This window comes from Cyprinus carpio, chromosome A12 (genome assembly GCF_018340385.1).
Source record: "Cyprinus carpio isolate SPL01 chromosome A12, ASM1834038v1, whole genome shotgun sequence".
Taxonomy (NCBI): domain Eukaryota; kingdom Metazoa; phylum Chordata; class Actinopteri; order Cypriniformes; family Cyprinidae; genus Cyprinus; species Cyprinus carpio.
The window spans coordinates 707,060-726,446 of record NC_056583.1 but is presented as its reverse complement, the minus strand read 5'-3'; the positions used below and the strand labels follow the sequence as shown (position 1 = coordinate 726,446).

Genomic DNA, 19,387 nt, shown 5'->3' with positions numbered 1-19,387 from the left:
ATTATTTGTGACAGGAATGAAAGGACTTGGTTTAAGATGAATGATGCGTCTCAGCAAAATCAAAAGATTGTTTTATTGCAACTAAGATTTAATCTGGGGGAAGATTAAAATGATCATATCTGATAAAACACATTGATTTTATGAATACAGAGGAATTAAACTCCACATCTCATTCTGTGCCTCCTTAAAATGAATGTCTGAATTTCTTAAGGACCAATGTAAGACATTTTTTCACGATGAATTTACAATATTATTATGACCTAAAATGTTGTTTATTGTTGAGTGCTCAACACAAAGTGTCTCAGGTTTGGTGTGACGTTCTGTTTGTAGAATTTTTTTTTTTAAATGTTCTCCTGACATTGATTATGTGTTTACAGTGCAATAAATCTACTTTAGTTCCCAATATTTGTGTTCAGCTTCTATTTGTGATGTAATATTGCGAGTACACGTGATGATGAGGTAAGCAGAACGTTTAGTTTATCGCCTAAATGATTATTTAAGTAAGTTAATAAGACAAAATAACTCATTAAAATGCAACACAAAGCTAGCTGAGATAAAGCCCTTCACATGCATTTTAAAAAAGATATATATTACAAAAGCTTGAACCTTTCAAATAGTGTTTTTAGAGCAATGCAATGCTAAATAAGCCAGTATTTCATGTGCTTTTGGCTTGATAAACTTTCCCTTTAAAACACATTTATAAAAACAATTGAGTTTAAAAATAAATAAACGCTTTCTGATGGAAATGAGAAGCACATTTCTGGCAAAGCAATGGAGTGACAATTGCAAATAATAAATATAGATTTCTTTATAGTCAAGTTCATTTTTAAAAAGTGCATTAAATTTAGTTATTTAGTTTAACAATTTATTTTTACAGATTTTTTAAAAAATAAAAAAACATTTATAGTTTATAGATAATACATAATATTAATGAACTCACTATTAATAATTAATATTAATACTTAAGATTAACAATTAATTTTGTTTGTAATAATACATCTATGCACTGGAGAAAGAAAATATGTTTTTATTGGTACCTTATTTAAAAATGCATTTATGATCAATAAGTTAATTGTTAGAAGTGTATTTGATTTCGCTTTATTCAGGTTAAACTATAGTTTTCGGTATTTTTAATTTCATTTAATTTCTTTAATAAGATTTACAGCATGAAAATGTTCCAAAAGCACGTTTCACGTGTGATCTGAACACATATGCGGTGTTTCTGTAAGAGTGTTTGAATAAGAGCTGGCTTCTAAACGAACACACAGCTTCACAGAAACAGAGGAAAAGAAATCGGCACGACAGAAAAGTCGAAATAGGCGGGGCTTTGGAGAAAAACTCTCGTGTCGCCACGTGTCTCTTGTTACTTTTCTCCGCGTTGTTCAGAGCGGACCAATCAGAGCCGTCCGCGATTACTGGCTCATGCTTTTACTTCATATACTTTTATTACGCGGATTCGTATTTAGCATTCAAATGCTTGCAATCGTGCAATTATCTATATTTTATTACTTATATTTTTAGTATATATTTATATTTGGTACTTATATGTAAACCAAGCCCGAAAGAGTCGGGGCCTCCGCGCGCCCCCTAGAGGAAAACACCTCGTTTGCAGTAATGCATGTTTTGTGCAGCGGTGTTCGCCTCCCAGTGACGCGCCGCGAGCTTCATCACCGTGGCCACGTCGCGCTGCTCTCGCCATCTTTCAGTCGGGAACAGCCGTGTGTACTGCGCGGGGGGCGGAAGACCAGCACTCGCACGCGCCGCAGACCCTGCACCGGAGCCCAAGAAACATGAACATCTTCAGACTGACGGGGGACCTGTCCCACTTAGCAGCCATCATCATCCTCCTGCTGAAGATCTGGAAGACCAGGTCGTGTGCGGGTGAGTCACCACGCGCACTATCTAGGGCTGTTTTTGAGTGTGCGAACTTCACACCTGGTGAGAGTGTGTGTGCGCGCGTTGTAAACTCATGCACTAGGCCTCGTGTGAGTGTAATGTGTGAATGCACGGTTGTTATGTGAGCTGAACTCAAAGAATGCTGGGAAGCCTGTTTAGCTCCATGTAGACTGTAGATAACTCTGATCTCTGACGTGGCAGCAGGATCTCATCACAACATTATTTGTTTTACACTCTTGTGCATGCTCTGCTGGGCGTTCTTGATGTGTTTAAAGCGAACTGAAAGCTTCAGAGACAGAACTGTGTTGAAATGCATGTTGTTGTTTCTGTCTGTTCTTCAGGAATCTCTGGGAAGAGTCAGATTCTCTTCGCCTTGGTGTTCACCAGCCGCTATCTGGACCTTCTCACTTCCTTCATTTCCTTGTACAACAGCACCATGAAGGTGAAGCGGCGCTGATTAAAGCTCAAAGCATGCACATATACATGCCTTGTTTTCACCAGACCTGTCATCGAGGCAAAATAACAGACCACTGATCAGTTAAAAGACCACCAGAGTTTGTTTACTCTAGAATACAGATGTGCATGAACTCCACCGGCCTGAAAAAACACAAACACAGAGGAAACAATGAGTGTAATCTGATTTTAATTTAAAAGAATGTTCTGTATTCTGATTCTATAACATATTCTTTAATGTTTTGTATTTTAGACGGGTTGTCATGGTGTCAGACAATATTCATCTCTAAAATATGCACAGTTTTTAGATAAAATAATTAAAATAATACAAATATTATAATCAATGCATAATGTTTCCTATTAACAGTGTTTGTTAAAAGTGAAATTTTTACAAATCCAATGCATGGTGTTGCATACACACACAGACACACACACACACACACACACCATACATTGGATTTGTAAATATAAATATATGCCCTCTACTAATATTGGCACCTGTGGTAAATATGAGCAAAGGTAGCAGTGAAAATAAATCTGCATTGTTTATCTTTTTAATCTTTGGTTCAAAAAATTCATAAAATTGTAACCTATCGTTGAAGAAAAATAATTGAAAGTGGGGGGAACTCACATTATGAAATAAATGTTTTTCTCCAATGCATGTTGGCCACAATTATTGGCACCCCTAGAAATTCTTATGAGTAAAAGATCTCTAAAGTGTATATCCAATTCATATTTACAATTTTATTTTAGTACACCGGGGTGACTAAGAGCATTGTCCAGCCATGACTTCCTGTTCCACAGGATTATTAATATGAGGGAAACAAAGGCCAAATGTCATTAATCATCCATCACAAGGAGTAAAACCAAAGAGTATAGTTCTTCTGATGTGCAGAACAAGATTCCTGAGCTTCACAACATAGAAAGTGTCTGTAAGAAAAGAGCTAAAGCATTGAAAATCCCCGTTTCCTCCATCAGGGCAATAATTAAGATATTACAAATCTGCCTGGAAGAGGACGTGTGTGTATCCTCCTCTTCTTATAATCGCCTGTGGTGGGATCTTCCATCAGGACAGTGATCAAAACAAACATCAAAATCAATACAGAAACTGTCCGTCCCAGTTCCCCGACCTGATGATGCAATAACTGGGGGCCGATAATTGTGACTAACATGAACTAGAGAAGAACATCTGTGACCCTGGAGCACAAAACCAGTCATGAGGGTCAGTTTTATGAAACAGAGATTCATGCATCATCTGAAAGCTTGAATAAATAATCTCCGAATTGATGTATGGTTTGTTAGGAGGACAATATTTGTCTGAGATACAACTATTTGAAAATCTGAGGGAGCAAAAAAATCTAAATATTGAGAAAATCATCTTTAAAGTTGTTCAAATGAAGTTCTTAGCAATGCATATTACTAATCAAAAATTAAGTTTTGATATATTTACGGTAAGAAACTTACAAAATATCTTCGTGGAACATGATCTTTACTTAATATCCTAATGATTTTTGTCATAAAAGAGAAATATTGTGACTCATACAATGTATTGTTGTCTATTGTTACAAATATACCTGTGCTACTGATGACTGCTTCTGTGCTGCAGGGACACAGATATATTTCATAATGAGTTTAACCTCAACAAACGGTTAGAATTTAGTGAATTTTTGGAATGGAAGCTCAAAAAGATATGTTTTATGTTTAGATATTTCCTGTGATGGTCATTTTTTACTTTTTAGTTCCCGTGATTTTTGAGTGTGTTCATATAAAAGTCACCAACTTTTGTATCATTCAGACGAAGTACACAAAACTCAAAGGGACTTTTTTGTGTCATGTTTCCGTGCAGGTCATCTATATCGCATGTGCGTATGCCACGGTTTACCTGATATACGTCAAGTTCAAGGCCACGTATGATGGCAACCACGACACGTTCAGGGTGGAGTTCCTGGTGGTTCCAGTCGGCGGTCTGGCCTTCCTCGTCAACCATGACTTCTCTCTTCTGGAGGTTAGACAGCAAATCCATACATGCATTCATTAAAGCAATCAGCCCTGAGAAGATGTGAATTTATAATAAATTCACTGTAAACACACGAGGCCTATTGCTTTCATAAAATGGTTATTCCATAAGCATAGTAAGGTTTCACAAAATAAAACAGAGCAAATAAAGTGTATGATATTAATAAAAACAGCATTCTTCCACCAAACAATGTAGTTCCTCAGAAACAGTTGTGGTTGCAACAAACACACAGAAGAAAAAAAAACAGAATTAAACAAAGTAGATTAATACAAACAACATCAAACTATAACAACCCAAAAAGAATCAAAGCCAATCAGAATCAAGGAGCGGAACTCTGGTTGAAAACACTCTCAGTCTGTTTGTGTTCTCATCATCTCTGGGTCACTCTAGATCATGTGGACGTTCTCCATCTACCTGGAGTCCGTGTCCATCCTCCCGCAGCTGTTCATGATCAGCAAGACCGGAGAAGCCGAGACCATCACCACGCACTACCTGTTCTTCCTCGGCCTCTATCGAGCCCTGTATCTCATCAACTGGATCTGGCGCTTCTACTTCGAAGGCTTCTTCGACATGATCGCCATCGTGGCCGGCGTCGTCCAGACAATCCTGTACTGTGATTTCTTTTATCTCTACGTAACAAAAGGTGAGTGTTGTGGTCAAGAAACCCTCAGATGTGGTCTTCACTCGTACTCAGTATGTGCTTGCTCTAGTGGGAACTGGTTTGGGGTTCAGTCAATACTGAAAACATACTCACTCCAGGTACTCAAGTACTCGATTAATCTGGTGCTTGAGTTAACAAATGACTGGAATGCCCATGCTTGTTTCAAAAATAGTGAGTTAACACGAGTCTCTTCTCTATTTTGCCAAAGATTAAGAGATGGTTATGAAAAATATGTAGAATTTAAACACATTTATACACCAAGAAGAAAAAGTTTCTACTCAAAAGGGGCAAATAAAAGAAAACAACTGGCTATGTATATCAGTGCAAGTGAAATAAAGGTATTTTATATTAATTATACATTTATTGTATATTATATTTAGTTCTGTCAAACGATTAATCGTGATTAATCGCATCCAAAATATAATATATGTCTATGTATTGTGTGTGTATGTATATGTGTGTATATTAATTAATTAATTAATTTTTATTTATTTATTTATCTATACACACACAAACATACATGTATATATTTTAAAAATATTTAGGTGTGTATATATTTTTTCATATATTATTTATATCTAAATATATATATATATATATATATATATATATATATATATATATGAACAAAACATATTTTTCATAAATATATAAATGCATGTGTTTGTTTGTATTTATATAAACATAATAAATTTACACTGTACACACAGATATTATGTAAACAAACTTTTATTTTCGGTGTGATTAATTGTTTGACAGCACTGATTATATTTAATTTATATAGTTGAATAATAGATAAAAAATGAATATGTGTGTGTTGTTTACTCACACACTCATTCAAGTTTATTAAAATGCTAAAAATCACTAAAAATCAAGATGTGCAACATGAAAAGTGACATTGTGTTTTGTTTTAAAATATAAGAACACAAAAACACAAAACACTTGATATCTAAAATAAAAACACATATATATATTTAAAACACACATATTCCCCTTTTCTGTTAATAAAGTTTAAAAACGAGTTTAACAGCGAAAATACTCAAGGAAATCATATTGTCTTTAAATATTGCTCAGGAGTAAAACGTACATGAGAACCAGAGTCTCAGATGCTGCAGATATATAGAATTTATTGCTTTTCAATCAGGAAAAAAACTAGTGTTTCAAACTTGAGTTGATTGAGAAATCAATGTGGAAAAGTGCTCCTAGTTTGTTTTAGTTGAGTGTAAACCTGTGTACGTGCATTCTGTGGCTGTATTGATTCCGGCGGGCTCTTAACTAAACACTTATTAATAAACTCTGAATAAACTGAGCTTCAGTCTGATAGATGAAAGCAGCTGAAGTGTGTCTTTCTCTTGTGTCAGTGTTGAAAGGAAAGAAGCTGAGTCTGCCAGCTTGAGTCTGAGAGAGATCAGTGCGTGGAGCGTCGCGGACGCAGAGGACGAGTGAGATGCTTGACGAACAGATCCGGTCCGGAGCTCTGGAACACCTCTGGACTCAACCCCGAGTCTTCGGATTCCTGTTTTATGCATCTTGTCTTACCCTTTTTATTATTCTGTATCAAAGAAAGTTTTCTACATCAACCGTGTAACTATGATTTGCCCGGCGGCGTGCTGCAGTGCAGACAGGGACTGGGTCTTATGATGGATAGTGATTTTGTTTGTAAGAGTGTTTTCAATCTGATTAAATGTACATGTTATCAAAAGGATTATGGGAGTATTTGTTGCTCCATGTGATAACATTGAATGGAAAATAAGCTTGTTTAATTGGGTTCAAGATGGAAATATTTGTACTTAAACCAGCTCAACTTTTGAGAACCATGCCACTGTCTGGCAGCGTACAGTATTGACACTGCCTTCATCACTGTAAACAGCTTCTGAATGAACCAAAAAATAAACCGTACAGATGTTCTCACAGATTATTATGCATATTAATATAATATTTTATTTATTTATTTATTTTAAACTAAACTTCAAGTTTTAATTTTCATTTTCATTGATTTTTTTTTTTCTTTCTTTTTTTAGTTTCTTCCTTTTTTTTTGTTTTCTTTTTTTAAGTGTAAAATAATGTGCAATTTGCTGGAATGTGAAATGTAATGCCATGGTTTTTTATTATTATTATTATTATTTATCACCAAATGACTCAGGAAGCCACTTAAATAAATCACACAGACACCTCATTAACGTGAAAAACCAGCAGCTTTTAAATATATAAAGCGAGAATCTTGTGTTGATGTGAACAAATCGTTCTTTTGAATCGGATCGGTTCAGTGAATCGTTGCTCGATTCATTCGCGAATCGGAGTAAATCAACTCGAGCGGTTGAACTCCGATTCATGAATCATTAAGTGAAGTACAAATGATGGATTCTGAGGATGTTTAGGCAATATTTACATTGTTCGCTTCACATCTTTAGTGTGAGTGTTAACTAAGGTGTTATTGCCAACAGCAACAAAATGTGCTTAAGTTTAAAACACATCAACACAGATTAAACGAGTCTATTGGTAGAATAAATCTGTCACGAAGTTAAGTCGCGCATGCGCACTACGACGTTCCATCAGCGGCTGCTGCGCTTCCGAGCGCGTCCGAGTAAAGCCGAGAACCGACGATTTGACCAATGAGGCCGAAGCACTGCTCCACAACAGAGGAGTAAGGTAAGTTATATATTATTGTAAATAAAACGTTCTGAAAATACGTTTATGACTTGACTGCATGACAGACCTATAATTTTATCAAAAGTAGTTCATTGAAGTTCTGAATTAGGTTCTGATTAACTTTTTAATGGCTGCAACAAACTGCACTGATGTATAAATATACTGGAAACTGATTACTAAATAAAATAAATGTGTGTTCTGAATTACCTTTTAATGGCTGCAACAAACTGCGTTAATACACACACACACAGAATTAAAATAAATAATCTTGTTAATACAATTTAGAATGGATGTTTGAAAACGTTGCATAATAAACTAGATATTGATGTACTGTAACAAAATAAACAAACTGGTAATATCTTGGGTTAAAGCATGGAAACTGCCAAATAAGTTGAAGAAAGTATCTTACAAAATAATTCACAGAATTTATTCCTCTAAGCGTGTTTTGAAAAGATTAGTATTTCATATACCTGTTAAAAGAAACAATTTTGCATCTTTTTTTTTTTTTACACTGTTTTTACTCAAGATTATTTTGGAAGGATTTAGTATTCTATATTAATAGAAAACTGGAGTGCATGACAGCAATTTGTATATTCGATGTGCTTTTTCATACAGAGAATGGAAATTTGAAATGTAAAGAGCAACATATTATACATGTGTTTATTTTATTAAGAGAAGACCATATACATAAGAAAAAGTGGGCTCAAATGTAAACCATTTTCTTTGCACATTTCTAAAGAATTTTAAATTCTATGTAAATATCTTTAAAAAAAATCAAAAATGCTTAATGCTTTTTGTGTGTGTGTGTGTGAATTGTGAAATTTCCCTCTCTCCTTTTCCCTTTTTTTCTCTCTCTGGCAGCTTATGTTAATGTGTATCTGTAATACCTCTTTTTCTTGTGGCATTGGATTAATTAAGCATTAAAAAAAAATGTTCAAAGTGTTCGTTCTGAAACCGATTCGCTGAATTCCACACGGAACTATTTTGCTGCAGCAACGTCATCTGACGGAGTCGGACACATTTCGTCGCTGCACAGCGCAGGCTAAACAACAAACCCGAGCGGCGCTGCGGCGCTTCTTCACGTCGGATGTTAGTGAAACAGGCGTTAATTCCCGACATGTCGCAATATTAAGATGCGGAGAAGGTCACGGGATCGCAGTGTAATGGGGTTTTGTAATACACTGAAGAACGCGGAAGGAAACCTGGACTGATTGAGAAGATCGTTCCTCGGTCAGGATGCCCGGGATGGTGGTGCTCGGACGCCGGTGGCGGATCGCCAGCGATGATCTCGTGTTTCCCGGAGCCTTCGAGCTGTTCATCAGAGCTGTGTGGTGAGAATAACCCCAACACTCGACATAACCACCTCCCTACACGACTGGGAAGTGTGTGATACTGTAGTGTACAAACACGTGTCATAACCACACTAACGGGGCACACGTGCTAAAACCGTTACCATAGCAAACACATAAACAAAGACTTTGTGTGTGTGTGTTGAGTGTCTCTGTCCATGTCTCGTCTCGTCTCTCAGGTGGATCGTGACTTTAGTTCTCTACACTAACCACAAGGGAAGATTTGACTGTCAGGGTGGAGCGAATCTGCATAATTACCTCGTAGTTCTTCTGGTTCTGTTGGCCGTCATCATCTCGACTCTGTGTGCTGTCGTGTATTTCAGCGCTCAAGGTGAGCGAGCGGACAGATGCGGTGCTTTCTGCACATCTGGAGGGTTTGGTCACGCTGCTGTGGTCTGTTTCAGGAACCATCATGAGTCCGGGGCCCCGGCGCTGTGTGCCAGCTCTGGTGTGTGTGCGCGCGCTGCTGTACGCCCCTGAGCTCGTGTGGGCGTGTCTGGGGGCCGCCTGGGTGACGCACTACAGCACGGGCTGCGAGCCCGCGGAGGTCCGCTTTGTGATCGGAGCTGTGGTGTCCAGGTCAGGAACAAATCGAGACTCTTAGTCATCAGGGATGCGCTAAAGTGATCAGAAGTGACAGGACAGACATTTAGAACGTTGCACAAGATTTATATTTCATATAAATGCTGTTCTTCTGAACTTAAGATTCATCTGTGAATCCTGAAAAATAAAATGCATCACGGTTTCCGCAAAAATATTCATGTTTTCAACATTGATAATAATCAGAAATGTTTCTTGAGCAGCAAATCAGCATATTATTCTGATTTAAGAACATCATACAACACTGAAGACTGGAGTAATGATGCTGAAAATACAGCTGCACATCACAGAAATAAATTACACTTTAACGGAGATTCACACAGAAAACAGGTGTTTTACATTCTAATAATATATCACAATTTTTACTGTATTTTTGATCAAATAAATGCAGCCTGGGTGAGCAGAAGACACTTCAAAAACATTTTCAAAAACAACTTTTGAACAGTAATATAAGTTTACAAAATGAATTGCTTTATATTTTTTTGTCTTCATGCAAAATATAAGCACAATAGAATCTAGCTTTCTCTCTCTTTATAACAGATTTTATTTGATATTGTGTGTTCTTGAACTCATGTCTCAGTCCTGTCACAATTACATACGTCTCCGCTTATAAAGTGATGATCTGTTCTGTAAATCAAAATAACTTTGTGGCGTTACTTATCCCGTGCGAGGATGACTTAATGCCTCATGTTTGTTATTTTTAGAATCTTTGTTATGATGATGATAACTGAAACTGACTGTGTGTGTGTCATTAGTTTCACGACCTTGTGCACGAGCTTATAAAGTCAGATTAAACTCTAAAACTGTCAACCTTTTAGAATTCATAAACAAAAGAGTTCATTTTGTCACAGAACGACTCATGGATTGGTTAATGTTTTGAATCTGAGCTTGGATAATCCTCCAAACGCTGTGTGTGTGTGTGCTCAGCTGGATTATTCTGCTGTCTATGGTGGTCGGCGTGCTGGTCGTGTTCGATCCTCTGGGCAGTGTGCGGCCGGGCGCTCTGCCGGACGTCCCGCTGGACACGGGGGATCGGGAGGGCAGCACGTCGTCTCAGCTCTTCTACACGGCGCACACGGTGGCGTCGAGGGTTTGGGAGAGCCGTCTGCGTCTGCTGTGCTGCTGCGTGCCTCAAGACGACAACCACCGCGCCGCCTTCTCCAGCATCGCTCAGCTCGTCAGCGGCTTCTTCCTGGTCCATGAGTGCTTTCACATCAACTCACATTCAGTCACACTTCACCATGAGATAACTACACAATAATACAATTAATACAAATTAATACAAAGTTGTTAATTATTATATCAATATTAAAGTTGTATCTGTTAATAGTATTATTATAGTTGTGTTTTCCTTAACTTGCATAACAAAAAATTAAAAATTAGTGTTAGTTAATGCAGTAACTTACAAATTAATACAAAGTTGTTAATTATTATATCAATATGTTATAGTCAAAAGTTGTTAATTATTATATCAATATGTTATAGTCATTCATTGATAAATGGCTGATGTTATATCATCTAAATCAATTAAAAATCAACTAAATTTTAACTAAAATGATTTGTTTAAATTGTACAAGTGAAACAGAATTATTATGTACAGTATGAAAAATGTATGTTTTTTTTAGATTTTGCTAATAAAAGTTTAACTTGAAGCGAGGTATTCTACATGTATAAATAAATAAAACAATTAAATATGCAATGTCAGACAATAGCGATACATCTAAAAAAAAAAACTCGTATTATATTGTGAATCTCTTCTAGTGTTATTTTAATATCACTGATATATAGTTTTTTAATATTTGGAATGAATGAATGAATTCTGTTTTACTTCTATAATTTAATAATAATTTTTTTTCTTCATTTCTGTTAGTCTATTCTAATATCTCTATCGTTATTATTAATATTTATTTATTTTATATAATATTTATTTATTTCAGCAGTTTAAATTAAACAGAAATGCAGCTAGTTTAGTAACACTTTACAAAAACGTTTCATTTTTTTTTTTTTACTGTTATTTAATGCATTAATTAACAACGAGCATCACATTTGTTACAGTATTTATTAATCTTTGTTAACATTATTAGTTCACACGAGCTCATAACATTAATAGATGCATCTTCTGTGTTAGTAAATGTTGAGATCCACATCAGCTAAGATCAATAAATGCTTCAGAAGTATTTTTCATGTCTAGTTTATGTTAACTAATGATAATAAATGGAATCCTGTTGTAAAGTGTTCCCAGTAGTTTTCAGTGTTTTATTTCAAGTAATAAAGCTCTGGGTTAGTGATGGTAACCCGGTCCTGTCAGAGGTGACACTGACACGCTCTTGTTTTCAGGACACAGACCTGGTTCCCAGTGACATCGCCGCCGGTCTTTCTCTTCTGCATCAGGAGCAGGACAAAGTGGAGCGCTGCCGGGACCCTGAAGAGGTGGTGTCCCAGAGCCCGTCCCCCCCGATAGTGAGTCTCTGACACGTGCTGCACTGTCTAACACACCTATAGAGCCTGCTGTATGATACATGAAACACTCATTTCTCAGGTCTCTGAATCATCCGTGTCTTCTGTCTCTGATTGATAGTTTAATTCAAAGCTCTTTTAGTGTAATTGTAGCTTCACGTGTCAGATCTTGAGTGATTCTGATCAAGTAAAGGTCAGAATAACTGCAGTAATATCTCCAGATGAAACTCTTACTGGACTGAAGCAGCTCAGCTTTACTTGATTCTCCATCAATCATGTTTTAGAGTCTCAAATCTGATCATCAGGATCTTTTGAGGAGCTATATGAGCCATAAAAGCCTGATGCATCAGATCTGACTGTGTTGTGTTGTTCCCAGAGGGAGGATCTGGAGCTGGAGCTTGAGAAGGCCACTCATTATATGCAGTTTGCAGCAGCGGCGTACGGATGGCCGCTGTACGTCTACTCTAACCCGCTCACGGGGATCTGCAAACTCTGCGGAGACTGGTGCGTATCACATTTGCCAGCTGAAGGATAGCAGTGTTAAACACAGAGCTGCACTCACCGGTGTCTGCTCCAGCTGTCGAAGCCATCACGTGGAGCACGACCTGGTCGGAGGAGAGCACCTGGGATGCCACTTCAGCTCCATCCTCCAGAGCACAGGCCTGCAGTACAGATACTAAAAAAACAACAACTTTAAAAAAAAATACTTCATGATACTGTGTTTGTGTGGGGCTCATTCTGAATTAAATATGAATAAATGCACCATTTTACAAAAACATAGTTCATGATACTGTGTTTGAGTGGGGCTCATTCTGAAACCAGCAGCACTTAAACAGCATATAAGCTAAACAAAAAAACTAAACCAGTAACAAAGGACAGTCATAAAGGTCCGTTTTTTTAAATTGAGATTTATGCATCATCTGAAAGCTGAATAAATAATCTCTCCATTGATGTGTGGTTTGTTAGGAGGACAATATTTGTCTGAGATACAACTATTTGAAAATCTGGAATCTGAGGGAGCAAAAAAATCTAAATATTGAGAAAATCATCTTTAAAGTTGTTCAAATGAAGTTCTTAGCAATGCATATTAATAATCAAAAATTAAGTTTTGATATATTTATGGTAGGAAACTTACAAAATATCTTCATGGAACATGATCTTTACTTAATATCCTAATGATTTTCTGTCATAAAAGAGAAATGTATAATTGTGACCCATACAATGTATTGTTGTTTATTTCTACAAATATACCTCTGCTACTGATGACTGCTTCTGTGCTGCAGGGACACAGATATTGTCAAAAATGTGTATTTTTATTTGAATTTTAATATTTAGCCCTCATTTCCTTTCATGAATCTGTTTTACACTAGATATAAAATGAAGTTTGGACCTTAAGGACAAATTAAGGAGAATATTTAATCATAAAATCATGCATCCTTCAATATAATTATATTATTATGATAGCATGTTTATTATTTTTATTATTTATTTTTTCTTTTTGCTATTCTACATCCCATCTCACAAAACAAATTCTCATTTCATATCATATTCTCTTCCTTATCTTAATTTTTATTATATAATTAAAATTTATTATATAATTACAATTGTGAGGATTTATTGGTATGGATATCATAGTGTGGTCTGAGAAAATAGTGTGCGTAAATGGTAGGGGTTTTTTTTTTTGCACAAAAAATAATGCATAAAAATTTAAGTTGTTGCTGATCATTGATTAGCTTTAGTTTATAGAAAGTAATCGTCTCTTGCTGTTTGCCTAAACATAACTTTTGTAAACAAACTGGCATTTAAAGTGTTAAAATCTTGAAAATGAATGTTTTTTTTTTTGTTTTGTTTTTTTATGATCAGAACCGATGTAGGCAAAAATATCTCTGTCAGTAAAATGATAAAAAAACATTGATGAATAATATTTTAAAGACATTCTCGCCATCTAAAGACCTCTGTAACTTTTTTAAATTGGGTTATTTTATTTAATAATTATTATTTTTATATTTTATATTATTATTTTATTTAATAAAAATTACAAAAATAAATATAAGAAATATTATTATTATTTTATAAAAATAATAATAATAATTTTGTTCATATTATAATATAATATAATAATATTTATTATAATATTTCAGCTTTTCTATTAAATTCTCAAATCATTTAGCCCTACAAGGACTTCACCACTCAAAAAGTAATATTTCAGCTTTTCTATTTATTTATTTTTTATTTTTTATTTTTTATGCAGATATGTTCTACTAGAAAAAATAAATAAATATAAAAATCACTCTAGAATAATAATTTTTCCAAATAAATCTATTCAAGCCATCGGGTCAAATTTCTGTTTCCTTTCTCCTTTTCCAAATCTTGTTATATCCCAGAAAAACAAAATATCCCAATGTCAGTTTTTTCCAGTATTGTGCAGTCAAACCTACAACAATGTTTTTGTTTTTTTGATGCTGTAGATCTACGAGATCCCATTTTTCGTGGCGCTGGATCACAAGAGAGAGGCGGTGCTGGTGGCGGTGAGGGGCACGCTGTCTCTGAAGGTGAGATGAAACACAGAGAGTCTGATGAAGCAGCGCTCACTAGTGTGTTGTGAACTGTGTTATTTTTCTACTGACCTCGCTGCACGTTGATGTGGTTGGTTTTTCAGGATGTGTTGACGGATCTCTCGGCTGAATGTGAGGATCTGTGTGTGGAAGGCGTTTCAGGAACCTGCTACGCTCACAAGGTGACCAAACCACTTCCATCTGTCACAATCATACCGTCATGTGATCTCTCTCGCGGTTGAACGTCTGCGTCTGTGTCGCAGGGCATTTCTCAAGCGGCACACTACATCTACAAGAGACTGGTGACGGATGGGATTCTGAGCCAGGCGTTCAGCGTGGCTCCGGTGAGTGTGTGTCTCCTGCGCTGACGGTGTCGTGTGGTGAAGGGCTGCTGGGTGAAGCTCGTCTTGTGTTTGTGTGCAGGAGTATGAGCTGCTGATCTGTGGTCACAGTCTGGGAGCCGGAGCCGCGGCTCTGCTGGCCGTCCTCCTGCGCAGCACACACCCCACACTCCAGTGCTACGCCTTCTCTCCACCAGGGGGCCTGATGAGGTAACACACACACAGATGACCTCCATCTGACCACAGCGGCTCAGGCTCTGCTCATGCTGACCAGAAGCTGATATAAACACTGCTGCTGGTGTCTGAAAACTTTGGGAAGCCAAGGAGCCTTAGATAATATAAACTGAATCATGTGTGAGGGACCGCTCCCTAATATACTGAGCAGCCTGTGCTTTTACTATAATATAATAATTTACTAGAGTAAACTGATAAATAGTATATATAATATAATGTATATAATATACATGTTACTAATTATATATATGATTATTATTTATTAATTTATAAATGAGTTATTTATATAATAATATAATAATTTACTTTGCACTGCAATTAATTATTAAATACTGTATATAATATAATGTATGTCACAAATATATAATTAACACACACAAAAAAAAACATATAAACAAATAAAATTAATATTAATTAAATAAATTGTTAAATACTATATATAATATAATGTATTTTTTATGTTTTACACATATATATGTATGAATAATTTTATGTTTTATATATATATATATATATATATATATATGAAAATTATTAATATATTATTAATAATAATAATAAAAATTTTTATATAAATAATATTTTTTAAATAAATCTCTTTTAATTAAGTATTTTCAAATAATTCTCTTTTGATTAAAAATATTTTTTTAAAGAAGTCTCTTATGCTTCAGTATATACAAATATTTTTTATTTGATTAAAAATGCAGTAAAAATGTGAAATATTACAATTGAATCTGTATTTTCAGCATCATTACTACAGTCTTCAGTGTCACATGATCTTCAGAAATCATTCTAATATGATGATTCGCTGCTCAATTATCAATTATTAGTGGCTATTAATTATTAACACGGATATATTTAATTATTACAGTTTTTGCTGAAAACTGTGATTTATTTTTGTATGTTTTTTTTGTCTTTTGCATCATTATAAATGTATTTTATCGTCACGTTTGTTCTATTTCTTAAATAACCTTACTATCCTTCAAAAGACTAAACTCACTATCCTCAGTGAGACTAATGGCAAGTTCTGTAGTTAGTGTCCAGCTCACGTCTGCTGTCTGTCCTCAGTAAAGCGCTGGCCGATTACTCCAAGCAGTTCGTGGTCTCGGTGGTGCTGGGGAAAGACCTTGTACCCAGGTGAGAGTTAGCCAGCAATCATTTATCTACATGTGTAAAAGTGTGGCTATATTTAGAGCGCCTGTTTCTGGTTCCTCCTTTCTCACTTCTGCTTGTGAAGTTTGTTTCGCATCACTTCCTCAAACTGACTCAAACATGTTCCTCTAGACTGAGTATCCCTAACATGGAAGACTTGAAAAGAAGATTGCTACAAATGGTATCTAACTGCAGTAAACCGAAGGTAGGGTCACTCAGTCCTGAGAGATAAGACGTTCTGCCTGCGTCCGCTCCATCAGTCTCTCTCTCTCTCAGTATAAGATCTTGATGCACGGCTGCTGGTACGAGCTGTTTGGAGGAGCTCCTGATGATTTCCCAACGGAGCTGGAGTCCCGGCGCGAGGAGATGCTTCAGCAGCCGCTGCTGGGCGAGGAGAGTCTGTTAGTTCGGCGCTCGAGCACCTATCAGAGCCTGTGCTCTGACGAGTCGCCCCCCCGCCCCACACACCTGCCCCTGTTCCTGCCGGGACGCATCCTGTACATCACAGAGGACGGGCCCACACGCAGGTCACAAACACAGACGAAAACCTGAAATATTTGTACCATTCCAATCAGCTGTTCTCTGTTTGAATATGTGTTAAACTGTAATTTATTTCTGTGATCAAAGCTGAATTTCCAGCAGCATTACTGTACAAACACACTGATAACAAGACGGATATAAACTGTACTTCTACTGTAACACTGTAAATATTGTCATACTGCACAGCCCTAATATCATTACTTTTAATGACATTTTTATTTGTCTGATTGATGACTTACCACACTTTATTAGTTAGATCTGACTGAAATAAATAAAAACAACAAAAAAAAAAAATAAATACATTCATTCATGTAATTAAAAAAAATATAAACAATAAAAAATAATAATTATGATTAAAATATATAAAACAAATAATTTATTTATGCATGTAATTAAAAATATAATTATTAAAGGAATATTTTTTCATTTCTTTAATAAAAATAAAATAAATAAATAAATGTAGTTAAAAAAATATACTAATTAAAAATAATGGTTAAAAATAATTAAGTACAATGTATAGTAAAAACTTATCAGATTTATGTCTGAAATTGTATTTATTCATGGCTGTAATTAAAAAAAATATAATACAAATTATATTTATTGATGTCTATTATTAAAAAAATATATATAATAATAAAAGTAATGGTTAAAAATTAAATAATATATATAATCAAAAACAATTAAATGTATTTATACCTGTAGTTAAAAAATATAATAATTAAAAATAATTAAGTACAATATATAGTAAAAAGCTATTAAATTTATTTGTGTCTGAAATTTTATTTATTCAGGTCTGTAATTAAAGAATATATAATTATTAAAAATAATAGTTAAATAATTTAAAAATGTTTAATATAAAATTATATTTATTCATTTCTGTTATCAGAAAAAAATATAATAATTAACGTAATGGTTACAAATTAAATAAAATATATAATAAAAAAGTTAAATGTAGTCAAATCTGTAAATAAAACATTTAATAATTAAAAACAATATATTATAAAAATCTATTAAATGTATTTATGTCTGAAATTGTATTTATTCATGGCTGTAATTAAGAAAAAATATATATAATTTTTAAAAATAATTAAAAAAAGTTTTTTTCAAATGTTTCAAATGTATTCATGTCTGTCATTAGAAAAAATATAATAATAAAAGTAATGGTTAAAAATTAAATAATATATATAATCAAAAACAATTAAATGTAGTCATACCTGTAATTAAAAAAAAATATAAAAATTAAAAATAATAAATATTAAAAACCCATAAAATTAATTAAAAAATAAAATCACAAATAATGAACTAAAAAGAAAATAAAAAAAACACAATCAAACCTACAAATAATAATCACCTTTCCGTAACTCTCTCATCATTTTCCTCAAAGGAATAATCACGTGTGTGTCTCTCTCTCTGCACACAGACACTGCTTCTCTCAGGTGAGATACCGTGCCGAGTGGTCGAGCGAGGCCTCGTTCCGTAATGTTCTGATCAGCCCGCGGATGATCGCCGATCACATGCCTGACGTGGTTCTGCGGGCGCTGCGCAGTCTGACCCACGAACACCCGTTTGCTCTCTGCTCGTCCTCCACGAGCAACAGCCACCTGAACGTCATCTGAGCTCCTCACAGCACTGTCGGGACTCGGAGAGAGAGTTACCGGACTCCGCTTTTATTTTACCTGTTCATCTCTGCATCTATACTCCCGTTAGCCTGCCTGCTTTTTAAAGGCTTCATGAACTGACATATATTCCCGTCGTGTGACACTGTTTTTAATCCTGTGTTGTTCGGCTGTAAGAGTTCCTTTCGTTTTTGTGTTTGTTCAAGATGAGCCATTAAGAAAATGTCAGTATCATCAGTGTTTTGTGACGTTTCGAAAACGCCGTCTGAGATTTGGATGCATGGCACCAGACGCATGACAACACTTCTTCTGATGTAGACGAGACTCTTCATTTACTCCACTGCAGCCTTTTCTGGTTTTATCAGCATATCATGCGCTTTTCCAAAATAAAAATGCTGAGGAAGAGTTGGTCTTTCTTATGTTGGAAAAAGTGAGACTATGTAAAGTGCATGTTTACAAGAGGTTCTTGTGAATAATAATATAATTATGTGTATACACACACACACACACACACATATATATATGTAGTACTACTTTTTGAAATGTCTATTTGAGTCATTTCTCATTTAACACAATAATGAATTTAAATTATCTTTTGGGGGTAATTGCTCGGCCAGATTTGATGTGCAATTAATTGGATTAATTAATCGCCATATTGTGTAATTAATTTAATAATATTTTTTTTCAAATTATATATATATTTATTGTTAGAAAAGATTTCTAATTAAATAAATGCTGTTCTTTTTAACTTTATTCATCAAAGAATCCTGAAAAAAGTATGACAGATTCCACAAAAATATTAAGCATCAAAACTGTTTCCAACATTGATAATAAATCATCATATTAGAATGATTTCTGAGGATCATG

At 35.0% G+C, this 19,387-nt stretch overlaps 2 protein-coding genes across 2 annotated transcripts; both read left to right on the top strand.

The window, feature by feature from the left end:
• Positions 1-1,637: 1,637 nt before the first annotated feature.
• On the top strand, positions 1,638-6,940 carry LOC109090948 (ER lumen protein-retaining receptor 2-like). Its single transcript, XM_019104786.2, has 5 exons — positions 1,638-1,881; positions 2,238-2,338; positions 4,196-4,354; positions 4,757-5,009; positions 6,389-6,940. Exons 1-5 carry the CDS (start codon positions 1,791-1,793, stop codon positions 6,421-6,423), a joined length of 639 nt encoding a protein of 212 aa, XP_018960331.1. The 5' UTR covers positions 1,638-1,790; the 3' UTR covers positions 6,424-6,940.
• Positions 6,941-8,666: 1,726 nt separating this feature from the next.
• On the top strand, positions 8,667-18,925 carry LOC109090929 (diacylglycerol lipase-beta-like). Its single transcript, XM_042767076.1, is given in 16 exon segments — positions 8,667-9,007; positions 9,205-9,356; positions 9,430-9,604; positions 10,553-10,820; positions 11,963-12,085; positions 12,459-12,586; positions 12,660-12,802; positions 12,864-12,874; positions 14,551-14,634; positions 14,742-14,819; positions 14,901-14,981; positions 15,061-15,188; positions 16,281-16,349; positions 16,497-16,569; positions 16,641-16,891; positions 18,325-18,925. Coding segments are annotated over 16 exon segments (2,055 nt in total). The 5' UTR covers positions 8,667-8,912; the 3' UTR covers positions 18,521-18,925.
• Positions 18,926-19,387: the final 462 nt, after the last annotated feature.